General features: G+C 39.8%; 1 protein-coding gene across 18 annotated transcripts in view; it reads left to right on the top strand.

Annotated features, from left to right (window-relative positions):
• The first annotated feature begins 891 nt into the window (after window positions 1–891).
• Window positions 892–14,777, top strand: part of kif1b (kinesin family member 1B) — a 60,597-nt gene continuing 46,711 nt past the window's right edge. For 9 of the 18 annotated variants that reach the window (XM_044212099.1, XM_044212101.1, XM_044212103.1 and 6 more), the window contains exons 1-2: window positions 896–1,208; window positions 2,443–2,596. In XM_044212099.1, the coding sequence (XP_044068034.1) occupies window positions 2,491–2,596 (106 nt within the window). In that variant the 5' untranslated portion in view covers window positions 896–1,208; window positions 2,443–2,490. Of the gene's footprint in view, window positions 1,209–2,442; window positions 2,597–14,777 lie in introns of all 18 variants that reach the window. The other 9 variants (XM_044212106.1, XM_044212110.1, XM_044212104.1 and 6 more) reach the window with 4 other exon arrangements.

Genomic DNA, 14,777 nt, shown 5'->3' with positions numbered 1-14,777 from the left:
TAAAATTATCAATAAAATCATTCAAACTGCAAAAAATTATAAAAATGACAAATTATAACTTGGAGGGTAAACGTACAAGTCAAGGTTTCTCATAAGCCATAATCACACCTTTCTATTCAAAATCGTGATCTTGTGGGGGGGGGGTTCTTTTTTTTATATGCAAAGATAACTTATTCTTGGTAACAGTCTGTTTTTTGTTATGTGGTTTCCCAAATGCATAAGCTTAGTCATTCTCCTACTGTAATTGTTACAAACTAATGGATTAAACTTGGCAACTGTCCCAATTTTATTGGCAAGATTGTGTGAATAATAAAGGGTGAACTGGAGCAGTTTATCCTGAAAAACAAAAATTACCCCTTTGTCAGTCTGTAAGCTGTTCACATTTGTTGCACATCATGAAAAACTATACTACCGCAAAAGCTATATGTAACTTTACCTAAATGAAAGTGAGTTGAATCCAGCACAAAAACATGAGCAGTGGCTTGGAGATGTGGTTTTCATTTATTCAAAATAAATATTTTTGCATATATGAATGTGGAATAGGCCTTCACTTATGGCATTTATGTGGGCATAAATGTATTTTTTACATTTAGAGTAGGATTGTAGACATTGTGAAGTTTATGATATGTACAGTACTAGTTTATTTTTTTTTTATTTTTTTTAGGCATTGAGATGTGGATGTGACATGCTCCATTTCTCGCTAGACGGCGCTCTTTGCGGTGACAGCGGTGCGGGGAGCAGTGGATAGAAATCCTGCAGTGTGGCGTCACGGTCCAAAAAAAAAAGAAAGAGACCCCACCCACTTCCGATTCTGAGGATTACCATTGGCTCTGCGAAACATTAGTCACCGATGTCTCTTCATTTATTGGCCCGTCAGGCTGTCAGTCAGCGTGGCCGAGAGGGAGTTGACGTAATCTCTTCAGTACATCAAGGCACTCTATCAACCAATTCTTCTTTTTGCTTGTGTGCAGATAGACGTCCGCCTTGTATCTCTTCTGGAAAATAAACTCGTCAAGGAGGCACCGGTTGCAATCACAGATCCACCCGGCGGAGGATACCGCTATAATGGGTGTTTTTCACGAAAGTGGACTTAATAACAGTTTTCGTGCTCGCGGATTCCGATAAAAAACAACACATCTTGACGCCCGCTAGCTAACATTAGTTCTCGCCACCATCCTATGGTGTTGTCTTGGTGAGAGTCTTCAAACGTGAGTACAAACGTTGAAATAATGTCTTTATTTATATTGTTAATGTTTGTAGTGCACGGGGTTGATATTACAGATTAATTCCAGGCAGTTGGTGGCTGGTGAGCAGTTGTATTAGCTAACGTTAGTCACAGACGTGCGAGTGTCTGGCGGTGTCTTCGGAGCTTTAAGTTACATAGTCCTGCTTGCGATAACCGTTTTATATTCCTATTTAATTTGCAAAGTAAATCATATTACTTGTTTACGAGCACACTATTTGTCTATGGTTGTATAGTTACATCCGTCAGGCAGACACCGGAGGTTAGTTAGTTCCGTCTAGTGCCATAGACTGAAGTCACAGCAGTTAACATTTCATGGCGTAACGCTAGTTTACAATAAAACTATACAATTTAACAGTTACTGTTTGAAACATTGCACCCATTATGATTTAATGTTAATTCCTTAAACCTTGCCATCAGGAATAATGCGTCGAGTCTGTGCTGCTAAAATAAGCATGCAACTCCTCCCTGCACTACACCACAACATTACAGCAGCGGAGGATTAGCCTACTTCCTAACATCGGCGAATTTAAATTTTACAAACGAAAATCTAAGCTCTTTGTCTGCACATAATGATCACTGTTAGATGTAGCAGACAGCCCCGGCTCACTGTCCCACTGTAGCCCACACCAAATAGGGTAGATAGAATTTCATGGGCGTATGCTTTAGCAAGTATGGCTGACTGCAAGGACATGGAAAAACATGAGATACTTGGCCTAGGTAGTCACCGGGAGCAGGATGTATAGCTTTAATTGCCTGAAAACACATCAGAAAGTAGTGTTTATAATTAAACATATATATAATGTTGTTTTTGCAGCCCAATTATTACATGCAATATTCATATTTTGCATTCATCAAAAGCTTATTTCGCATATACTGTGGATTTATAAAATAAATGCATCATCTTGCATTCTTTATTTGACTGTTTAATGTCTGAGTGTCTGCTGTTTACAAAATATTAAAGAGCTTCAGTGGTTTTGGTCGGCCATATTTGTTGTAAACTGTTATGACTTGAAATTGGGAGCGGGTGGACTTTCATTGTGTTTGTGATTTACATTTTGTGCACTGCACTGTTGCATTCTGGCAGTTCATCCTTTTTTAAACAAGGAAACAAACACAGCCTTGCTTCATTTATTTAACGCCATATATTAATTTTACAAAGAAGATGCAAACATCTCTTTTTCTGTGTTTACCCTAAGGAGGGATATACAAGGAATCTTACTGGGTGACAGTTCTAAACCGCAAACATGTCTGGGGCGTCTGTAAAAGTCGCCGTTCGAGTTCGGCCCTTCAACTCCAGGGAGATGAGCAAGGATTCAAAATGTATCATTCAGATGCAAGGCAACACGACAAGTAAGTAGTCCACTGGCATGCACACAAGGACACGCACACAAAACCAAACACCATGACTTGAATTTATGCAGGCCTGTCTGCTAAGGGAAGTATGGTATGCCACATATGCTCCCGCATGGTCTTCCTTCTGGGGTCTTAGCAGAGAACAGGAGAATGAGCAAACTGAATAGTGGACGGTTGGGGACAAACAGCCTGAAAGAGAATAAAAGGCTTACAGAGGGAAATTCCTCCTCCTCTGAAGGGGCCTGCATGCCTTAGGAGTCTGTGTGAGAAACGCTGAGTTGGGTCATACTGGGAGACCCAGGGGTCGCCACACAGCGTAGCCTGCTAATACCCCCCCATTCATCAAGGCTTTATCACACAGTTGGTGTTTAGAATCAATGTGCAAGATACTTTGTAGTTTATGACTATGTTATCTCTTAGTGTACACAAACAGTTTGTAAAGAACTTCTAGAGACTTGTGAAGTGTTATGACCAGAAGTTAATCATTTACAAGATGTATTGATTTGTATTTTGCTGTTAATTTCTCCAACAAACTGAAGTGGTGTGGTCAAAGTTACAAAGGCCTACTGACATAAAATAAAAATGAGCTTGATTTCTCATCTGTTGCAGTGTCAGCAGATTTGTTGCACCTTTGACATATTATGGGGATCAGTGATTAAGATGGGTGTTGTATACATCCACTTAGTATGCTTCCCAAAGCTTGTATGGAGGCTCAGCTGCTTCATGTTCATCATTCTTGGTTTTGTGGAGGATGTGTGAAAATAGGGCTGCAAAATTACTTAAAACTCAAAATTGCTAGTGGAAAAATGGATGTAGTGAAATAAAATATACACTAAAATAACATTTTATTAGTCTGAATATGTGTACTTGAACAAGTGTTGAAATTGTAATAATTTAATAATTATGCACATTGAATGCATCATTCAGTATCTTTCCACAAACATATTGAACTTGATTCTGGAAATCTATGATGATTGCATGTTTCACTGCTGTAATTGTGGAATCTATGAGAATATATGAAAGGATAGACAATAGCAGAGCAAGGAGGAGAAGACCTGAATGTTGTTTGTAGTCTTGTGATTCAACCTGGTCACTTGTGACTGTGAGTCATCGGGTACTGTGAAGTGCTAGCTGCCTCCTTACTCATGGTTGTGCTGTATGTCCTATTTCAGCTAGCAGATGAACACAATCTCCCTGACATTAGCGTGGAAACATTTAATGACCCAGTAACAAGACAGCATGTGACGGCAGAAACCTGTTCTTCCAGAAGGCCCTCTTATTTGCCTCGAGTCTTGTCTGTCAGTCTTATCGGGCTCATTAGACTAAGCCTTTATGAATCTTCCATAAGATCAAGTGTCCCTACCAGTTGTGGCTCACTTGCCCTTTATCTCTCACACTCTACCAAAGAGAAGCTTTGTGTCAAATCCCCTGTTCTTTTACTCCATATCCTTGGGTTTTCATTATGCCAATGTCACTCGGAGGTGCTGAAGGGTGACTCGTGGTTTGTAGCAGAACTGCAGTGTAATATGCAGTGTGTTGGGGGGTTAGTGAGTGTGTGAGCGAGGGAGAGGAGGAGGCTGCAGTACTGCCTACACTACCTCCGATCACATGGGCAGATTGCAGAGCAGAAAGGGAGGCTGGCAGGTGGCCATACTCTCCCTTCATCAGGACTTCATTGCAGATGGTATGCTGAGAATGCTGTCTTATTAGGATGCTGAGAGGTTGAACAGTACCTAGTGGCTCAAACACACACAGTTCATACATGCTGTTGAGATTATTTGACGTGCAGTGTGAAAATCTGACCTTTCTGTAGTTGTGGTTCACTAGATTTCAGCCAACTTTTTAGTCTAAACAATATAAAAGTGGTTTGTTTGGGAGGTCAAGAGATGGCCATGGTCTCAACAATGTTTTAATGGATGGCCATATTTATTATGATTATGGTATGTAATGGTAAAATGAGTCCTTATTTTAATTTTATCTCAATAATTGTGCAAAGTATGTTTCTTTGATTTTGAGGAGTTAGTGTTTTCTTTCACACAGTGACATGGTTGGTTTTCATGACTGCCAGATGTGTGTAGTTCCCTAATTGTGTTAAAAATTAAAACACATCATTAAAAAGCAGATGGACTTGTATATTTTTGCAGCTATCAAAGGCAGTGTATCTATGATTCATCACAACTTTGTCATACTCCACAAAAAAATCTGCCTTTTGAGTATCAAATACTCACCAATTGGTTTGAAATGTGGCTATAAAATGTTTGTAGTTTGCTTGATTTTAAATTCATATCTGTAACAATGGATTCCCATTTTGACAAATTTTCACAGCAGAAAAAAGTATTACAACATTAAGAGAAACCTCTCAAACCACTACTGCAGCATAATCCACTTATCAATTTTTTGTAATTTCTATGTTCATTATGTCATACGTTTGCCAAAATACAGTTCAGTCCGCTGCTGCAATCAGAATCAGTGGTGCAATAGTGCTAGCCTAAAACAGTGTATGTGATACCTGTGTATTTCTATTATTTTATGGTATCTTTGTTGATGGCTAACATTTAAATGGGACTGAGAGCTGCCCCACAGAAATGGAATGTTTTATGCAGTTGCTTGGTCAGCTTGTAGGTGTTTGGCAGATGTGTGGATGAGGCCGTGACACTCCCCTTATTGTTGTGACTCACCCAAGGGCATATGCGTATATGTGTGTCAACAACACAGAGAAAGAGAGAGCTTGGGGGCAAGGGCAGGATATGCTGTCTCCCTCTCTCGCTCTCTTTCACCATGCATGGAGGGTTGTCAAGGATAGGGTGCAGGCAGAGGGGCAGCAAATTGATTATCCAGTGTGCAGGAAATGTGTCCAATGCCTCTGCAGGCAGGCTGGAAACAAGTAAAGGCCTCTTTCAGTAGAAGCTCTTAAACATACCAGAGCTAATGTAATTATAAAGGGGTGACGCGATGGGCTGTTGCATTAGTTAGTGTTGGTGCTCCAAATGTTGAATAATGCCAGGACACCCAAAGCCTGCCTTCATTAGGGCCCTGATGTGTTTTCTGTCTTGTTATGTAATCCATGTGTTAAGTTCCCCCTCAGCCATTTAGCAGCCACTCATTAATGTAAGGCAAAAGATGGTCAATAGATCTTGCACGGCACACAAAGAGAAGCAGATCCTCTGTTATGTTAGAGCATTACATTGACTTTAGTGGACAAACCTGCATTCAGTCTTAGGAATGGTATTCAGAATGCCCTGTCAAGATACCAGCCTAGCCTGTCCATGTTTTCAAGAACTGGATGGATGTTACACAATATCATCCCCTTAACTAAGAGTAAACTAATTGACAAATTGATAGAACAAACAGAAGGTCACTATATCAATTAAACCTTCACCTTTCAGATACAATTTTGCTGAGTGTTCTCTCAGAATGAGCTAAGTGGATGGTGACCTTACAGAAACCCTACAGGGAGGAATCCGCTCAGCTCTAGTGTCATTTACACATAAGAGGAGACTATACCACAGCAGAAATGACAATGAACCCGTCTCATATGAATGAATCGTGGTCATTGAGGAGAGAGCTGGCAGGACAAGTGGGGAGTAAAATGGGGAGCATCGGTTTGAGGGATGGGCATCCTGCTGCTGAACCCTGTGCAGACAGGACCGATTGACCTGATTAGGACCAGTAATCCACAGGCTTGCCTCAGGTTGCCACGCCCTGCTGCCGTAATCCCTGTGACCCTTGTAGGTGTACACATACCTACACACACACACCAACTCAGGGTGTTACAGTCCTCATCGCCTCATGCTGAGGTTGTTTTGGAGCGACACACATTTGCCCACATGCACTACTTACAGAGCAGACTCTCACATTCCAGTGTGACCTCCTAATGAGGAGGGAGGACAGGCAGATGTCTGTCTGTTATTCACTCATGCTGTGTCGTGGGACTTTCAGACAAGAGGCGCAAATAGGCTATATGTCGTGCAGCTCAGCCAATTTTCAATAAACATACCTCCTAACAGCTGTAAAAAAGAAAGTGACTTGTGACAATGTCTTGCAATTTTGTAATGTTCTTTACACAAAGTTTTAATGATTTGGTCTGTAGCCTAATTTATATTGAGAGCAGGTGGAAGTTCTGTGAAACATTTTTATGATAATAACCAGAAAGATACAATAATCTTATGAGTCAGAGTGTGAGGAATTGTCATCTTCTATGCTGGGTAGTCAAGGCAACCGCAACAGTTTTCTTCTGCTGCAGAAACATGTTGAATGAATGAAAAAAAGCTTCTCACTTCTTCTTTCTACTTTCCTTTTTCATAATATCATGTGCTCTAGTTTACGTTGGCTCATGATGTGTTGCCTTGCATTTCTGCCCTTTTACCCCCTTAAGGTTGATGATGTATGATGACTAGATCCTGTTATCAGATTTTGTCAATTATTAAAAATCTTCTCTGAAAATGAGACATACATAAAGTCTGCATTGAGATTTACAGTTTGTTTTGGTGAAATTCATGCAGGATTATGTTTGGGTTTTAAAATCAAATGGCATCATTACTATTTATTGCAAGCTAAACTGAGGCACAGAGCCATGTTGGCCTTTCCCATTGGTACTGAATCCCTTTTCATTAATAATTGTTTTGAAATTAGTAAGAAACCACAACATGGCATTGCATATCAAGGGATAGGCTGAATGCTGGAATGTACTTGATGTGGCAGTGGTCAGAAGGGGAAAGTGATAAATGCCCTTTCCCACTAAGTTGCGATTTCAGCTTTGTAGCTCACCAAGCCACTTGTGGTTTTCACTCCACAACTTATTTTGACTCTTGACTAACTACTCAATTTTGTGCGTGTGTGCACATATTTAAACATTAGAGTCTTGACAGCCTCTTTGCTTTAGTGCTGTGTTGGTTAACTTAAGTTAATGATATGGGTTATTGTTTATTAAACTGCGAAAGCTTTTCTAGGTTAGCATGTTGTTCTCAACACATTTTAATTATCTTAAATTAGGGCCTTAAAGTCTATAGAAACATCTGGAAACATCAGACATGGTAGAAAACTTAATAGTTGACACAGTGAGGATGTTACCCTCCGGATGTGTAACTGGTGACTTTGTTGGCATTTTCCCCCTGTTAACATCATGGGGCCTGAGGATCAGCTACAAACGAAAGGCATTAACAGTGACGATAAGCAGTATGAATCTCATGATCTCTTGAGATCCTCTTTATGTAGAATAAAGTGACCTTCTGTCAGATCTGTGGCCCAATTGGTTTCTCTCTAAAGGATCTCACATAGCATACTATCTACAGTGATGAATGTGCAGTAGTCTTTCAGTACTCACTTCAATGACATTTTTCCATACATCAGCTTTGCTCAGTTTCGTCCACCTTTTTGTAGCTCACTCTTCATTACAGCCCGTGATGGGGCTGAGTGGAAACTGTGGGAGCCTTTTGCAGAAATTGTGGGATATTAGACAGGATGGTATTGGAGCTGACTTGAGAGGGGGAAGGGAGATGTAAATGCAGCCACAGCAGCAGAGACAGTGGAAATCGTGTACGAGCACTATTCACGTGTAGGACAGCGTGAGGCAGCATCACATACAGTCGCCTTGGGATGATGGGGTTTTAGTCATATTGGAGGAGGCTAAAACATGGTATTCAAGCAGTTGAGATAAAACCAAAAAATCCATCGATGTGTTGTGATTGTCTTGCAGTTTGTGCCTATACTGCAAAAATGTCTGGCCTTTTCATCTCAATATTTTTTATACAAACATCCACCAATGGCATGAGATCATTTTTGTAAATTTTACAATGCTGTTTCACTTCAGAGGAATATTCTAGAGGCAAATGTCACTATCTTAGATTAAAACATCAAGGCAAATCAGTCTTGATAGCAGATCACCAGAAATGCAGAAAATTACTTATTTCTTGTTTTCGGTGAAATAATTCAGGACTCAATACCAAATTTAAATATCTTGTTCAGGTGAGCATATAACCTTTCAGGATGGAAGGTCTGATGCCGACAGGGAGGTATTCCTAGTTTTGTTCCTAGGTGTTCCTAGATTTCCCAAATCGTTTCCGTTCCAATTCGATTCAATATCTATTCAGTAAGGGATATTTTAGTAGCAATACCAATTTTGCTAGGATATAAAAGAGATTCTCAGAGAAAGAATGCTGTAACTTTTACAAGGAACCCCCTAACCTGGTGCATTATTAAAAATATTAATGAATTAAGAATTGACCCTACCCATTATTTTATAAATAAATTTAGGCTATAGATATTAAGAAAAACAAATTGACATTTAAGGTTGAAATAAAGTGGCCCAAATCCGATTTTTTTTTTTTTGGGGTCAAGTGACCAGGTCAGACTTCTTCAGAGGTAGTGTGAACACTCAAATCTTGCCCAGATCTGATTTTTTCAAATCAGATTTAGACCACATACATATGTGGTCCTGAATCAGACCCAGATCTGATTTTTTTCAATGCGGCCGCAGTGTGAACAACCAAGGCGGATTTGATGCGACTTTTACGTCATTCTACGTCGACATTTGTCACAATTATGCGCCGGCGAGTTAGCCCTAGACACAACAGACACAGACAGTAACATTGAAAACTGGACTAGATATGGAGAACAGCGATGGAGCGAGTCAATGGAGGGAGAGTGTTAGACATAATTAGTATATAGGGAGATACTTCAATTCAAGCTAAACTAGAAGGATCCTCCCCTAACCACGAAAATGCTTACTTCTTCCATAACCTCCCGAACTTTAGTGCAACAGCGTGCTGCGCCTGATGTCATTGTTATTGTTCTTTAGCTCAAACAGTTCACACTGGAATCAGATATAGGCCACATTTTAAAAGGTAATGAGCAAAAAAAGCTTTTTCTGGAGAGGAGCAACACTGGTGGCTGGGGTCCTGCTGCAGCTCGGGGGAAAGCAGCTACATCCCAGCCTCATACATTGAAAAAATACGGGTAAACACCACTTTCTGTCCCGGGTGGGTTTTCTTCTCTTTTTAGCCACCTAGCTAATGTCAATCTGCTTTTCATAGAAACAAAACCCATGCGCAGCGTTTTTCTCTCTCACCGCACAAGCGCTTCACTCCAGCGCTTTGCTGCCAGAAAAAAACGGTGATTAAAACTTCATGCATCCACAGGAAAAGGCATATATTAAAAGATTGAGCTTGGGTTTTATGAATCAATATCGGATAATTCAAATGAAGATCGAATCGATTTGAATCGGAAAATCAATTTTTCTTTAAACCCAGCCCAAGTTCCTAGAGGGCTCTGCTTCGATTGGCTGCCTTCAGACCACACAAATCTATTAATGTTAGTAATATTACAAGAGATAAAAGGTCAACCAACCTCCTGCCCTCACATAACAAGGTGGAACAACACAATGCTGAATTAGTCTGGTGAAATGCAATTAAGTCAAATCTAAGCCAAAGCTAAAATGGGTCCCAGTTTTACAGCGGCACCCAATCAGTTAAAGGGTTACATATTGTCTGTATAACAAAGGTCAGCTGATTTTTATGCACAGAGGAGGGGAAATTAGGAATGTCTGTGTGTGCCCATGCATCTTTTTAATGTATGTGGACATGATGATGATGATGATAATAATAAGTGGGGAAATAAAGGATAGATGGGCCACAAAAGATGTTAACACAAATTTAAATGTAATCAAACCAAAATCAAAAGTTCTAGTTATATATATATATATATATATATATATATATATATATATATATATATATATATATATATATAGCTTTATAATGCCTTATTTCCTTTTAGAAGAGGATCCAATGCAACCACTCAATTGAATCTGACTTGCTAACTGAGGTCATACTTACTTGGCTATGAAAATCAGATTGTGCTCACAGCAGTCTACATCCATCACCATCCATCCCTGACTTGGTGATACAATCCTCTTACCTAGTCTTTGGTTCAATGCTAAGTTGGGTGAAATGGCTGGACTTTCCCACATTCAAGAGAGCGAATGTGTTTTTTTTTTAGTTTTTGTGCTCTGACAGACACAGCTCTCTTTCCAGACTATTGTTTGGTTTCCTCCCACAGTCTGAGGGCTGAATTCAGAGGCAAACTGGAGAGCTTTGCAGTCCAGGCACGGGTAGCCTGGTGGTGGGCATGATGCTCCCTTTTGTATTATTCATGAGTAAGAAGTTGGTGGGTAGGCAGTATATTATTTTTGAAACCTTTAATTAATAAGATGGGAGAGCTGACCCTTGATCAGGTTGGCTACTGGAATCCTCTGCTCTCATGCAGCTGTTTGAATACTGTGCAGCTAATTCAGTAGCATACACACATACACAAATAAATGCACACACAGATACACAGTTTGACATGTCATTTCCGAACATGCTAGATAAAAGGTGTTAGTCATCTGACATTAGCTTGAGGCTTTTTTATCCTTAATGTTTTCTGGCTTCACAGAACATGTCAAACAAGTGATGCAGCTTCTTTTTATTTTTTTTTTTTTTTTTTTAAGATTGGCCTTGAACAAAGACGTGAGATTTTCATAGAGCCATGTGCCAGACTTGGTGTTCATGATGTCATGATGCTTATATAAAGCCAGAAAGCATTTAAAGTGAGACTTCGGTCTCTGAGTGGAGGCAAGTTGAGGAAATCCAGGTCAATGCTCTGTAAAATGGGTGCCTGTTGTGAGCAGTGAATGTAAGGGGCTCTGTATTTCCCTTGTCTGCACAGCCTGGTGTACACTGTTGTCCCCACTCGAAAATTCTGCCTGGATCATATGATGATCTGTATGTTGTTTTGAGACAAATTTGCGACACTGTTCAATCATGATTTAAGATTTAAAACAAATTTGCAACAGTTTTGAATGAACAGATTAACATTACAATACAGATCCATTTCTCATCTTGGCTTTCACTTCTCTATTAATTTAATGATCAACAGTTTAGCCAGCAATGGCTAATATTTGGAAAGCTTTCTAAGACGAGGCACTAATATTAAAGTCATAGATTGTTGGAGTTGGAATCAGCATCTCTCTTGTGGAAGAGAAGTTTTTTATTACTGTTTCTATTGTAGGCTGATATTTTATGGCATCTTATTCGTGTGAATATTCATTTTAATTAATTATTACTGTTACCAGTAATGTTGATAACCAAAGTTGAGCTTAGAAGAAAAATGTGTTCCACATTGTGAAACTAAATGTTTAGACATTTCCAAGATATAAACCATGGAAGGAATGCTTAATCTTTAACCCTTTTCAGTTTTTGTTTCTTAATGCAGAACATGCAGACCCACTTCCCTAAAGTTCATTCTGAAAAGGTTGACACTGGCAAGTTTGAATTGTCAATACTGTACATTAAGTGCTATTTTTAAACTGGAAAATACCAGACCCGTCTAAAGCTGTGGAGGTATTATTATAGCTTTCCATGACACAGGATGTGTTTGAAAAGACCTCTGACCTTCTGAGGCAGCATCTGCAAAGAGGAGAGTATTCTCCTTGCATCCGATCCATGAGAAGCATTGCCTCTTTGAGCTGTGAAAACAGCTGAAAACCCTGACTAAGGATCTTGTATCATTTTATTAATGTTAACATTGAGGTGCAAACAACAAATATGTTCATTAGACAACTAGGGGGATGTGTCCAGACTTTGGTTAGACACACAAGGCATTAGACTTCAGAGCCATTGTCATGTAATTTGGATATTTATTGTTATTTCAGCTCTGATTTCATGCCAGTTCTGTGCGCCTTGTGGGTTTAACCTCCCATGTCATCACCTGAGAGGCTGCCTGATATCCCTCTCTCTTTGTTGTAGTTCTGTGTTTGTTTAGCTTCTGAATGGAGTCCTGCTGGCTTAGCATGTTTTCTCTGTCTGGTGGCTTCTAGAAGCCTCTCTTTAGTCTCTGTTATCCTGGACTCAGTGAGTCTTTGTGAGCTGCTAATATCAAAAGGCACTCGCAGCCCTAGCTAGCTATCAGTGTCTGTGGGCTTGGAGCAATGTATGGTTTGGCTATGAGTTCGGCGGAAAGGTTGGGCGGCTGAAATCTGTCCATTCCTTCCTGTCACTGACAGTCTGTCGGCATGCAAAGCACTAGCTACCATCTGCTGATGTATAAATAGACAGTAGTCAGAGCTGGAACAGCTGGCACATAGGCCAGGACTGCGCCCTTTCTCACTGCTTTTTAGCTAGAATGGTAACCTCACCTAAAGCCATTTAATATATTACTTTTTTTTTTTTACTTTTTGGCATGGAGTTGGTAAAAAGTAAACAATACTTAACAGAAAAATCCTGAACAAACCTCTGATTTTCTGGTTATGAGACAAAGCTCTTAATTTAGCTTATTAATTCCAGCTTTCTGATGATTTCTGATTTTCTTGAATGTCATGTTAACAAGAAACCCAGTTTTTTTAAATTGGGGTAAGGCATGAGAGAAATCCTGTTACCCATGGCATGCCCACAACATTGTGTGTCTTTTCACTGCACTGTCACTCTAAAATCTCTGGGGGGAAAAAGGAAGAAAAAAAGTATGGTAAACTAAATCCGATTGCAGACCAGCTGCATGAAAAAGTGGCCTTTTTATTGAAGTGCATGTAAACACATACTCTGATTTCCTGCCCAAACCAGATTTCTTCAAATAACCTACTTTTTCTAAGGTTTTTTGTTTTTGTTTTTTAACAACAATAGTAAAATGAACATATTTTTTCAATGCAATCCACTTTTAACGCACAGTTTGCATTTAGCTGACTTGACTCACTTTCCAATGAAAACATTGAACGTTTCTTCTTTTTTTTTTTATGTGGCGATCACTTTTTCTGAAAAGGAGGGGGGGGTAATGCAGTGTGAAAAGGGTCATTGTGATACAGGGAACTGGGCACAAAGCCTTGTCATAACAGATTACCTAATGTGTTTTGCAGGCTCTGTTGTCAATTGCAATACCCTGCATTCAGTGTATTGTTCTGGTGTCTTCCTGTGCTTTTTTTCCTCTACTCTCTCCCAGTAGGAAGAGAAAAATGACGTGATCAGCCTTCTGAGTAGAAACAGTATTTGTTAGTAGGAAATCAGTGCCTTCCTTTACAGTCAAACTAACTACTTTGATGTAATGGCTCATCTAATGAAATGACTATACTTTATCATATCATTAATAGAAAGTTTGTTGTAATTTGTTTGTCTGAGTTCATGACATGTGATGTGGATTCTGGTGTGAAGGGTCACATCTCCTGGCTAGACAAACTCATCTGCCTCCCTGGAAAGTTCCAGGGTTTTTTGGCAGGAGTACTCAGCAGAGGAGTATTGAATTGCTGTGTGGATATTTTTTAATTAAAGACCACGAGGCATCTCCCTGACCAGACGTGAAAGTGCGCTGTATCCAAAGGGGTAATCAAGAAACCACATGTTAGTTTCTGTTTTGGAGATGTTGTATGTCCTGTGTTGTGGCTGCGACAAGCTCAGCTGTTCGTCAAATGTGCACAGCAGTGCTCAGACACTACTTTTAGCCCTCAGCTTTGAGCTGCATCCAGTGACAACTCTGTCACCTGCTGTAGCCCTGGCAACCGAGCCATCACAACACGCAGAGCATTTCTGTGGCCACCTCAGAATGTGCCCCATCCAGTCTTTATGCTCCCTATTTAAGACTGAACAACCATATTAACGTTACTGTGGCACTGCTCAAACCATCGACTCATGTCAACGGCTGCTTTGCTTCACCACTGACACTGCTGTACATTTGTAATGTTGTATGGAGATACACAGCATTAGAGCTGTGCTGGTATTGATTTCGCTCTCTGTATATATACAGTATACACTGTGTGTATGTGTGTGTATGTGTGTATGTGTGTACACATACACATACACATACACACACAGTATACACTGTATATATTTCTCATACAACGCCACACACTTTTTTGGCATATGGATTACCGGCAATATGTAACCTCCCAAGAGTAACTCTGTGATCAGTACCTGTGATGCTTTTCCATACAACAGGAACTATATGGCCAAAATATAAACCAATATAGGCTAACATAAAAAAAATCATTTAAATTATAGTGTTATTATGTTTACATCCACCAAATCATCATGCCAGGAAGGTGTTGGGGAGGTGCAGTTGTCTCGATTTTGTTTGAGGGAGGGCCCACAGTGTCAGACTTTGAAAATCCCTGGCCTACACAAACCAAAGCAGAAAATTATTGAATTAAATATATTTTACT

Source organism: Siniperca chuatsi, linkage group LG10 (genome assembly GCF_020085105.1).
Source record: "Siniperca chuatsi isolate FFG_IHB_CAS linkage group LG10, ASM2008510v1, whole genome shotgun sequence".
Lineage (NCBI taxonomy): Eukaryota > Metazoa > Chordata > Actinopteri > Centrarchiformes > Sinipercidae > Siniperca > Siniperca chuatsi.
This window is presented reverse-complemented; position numbering and strand designations above follow the sequence as displayed.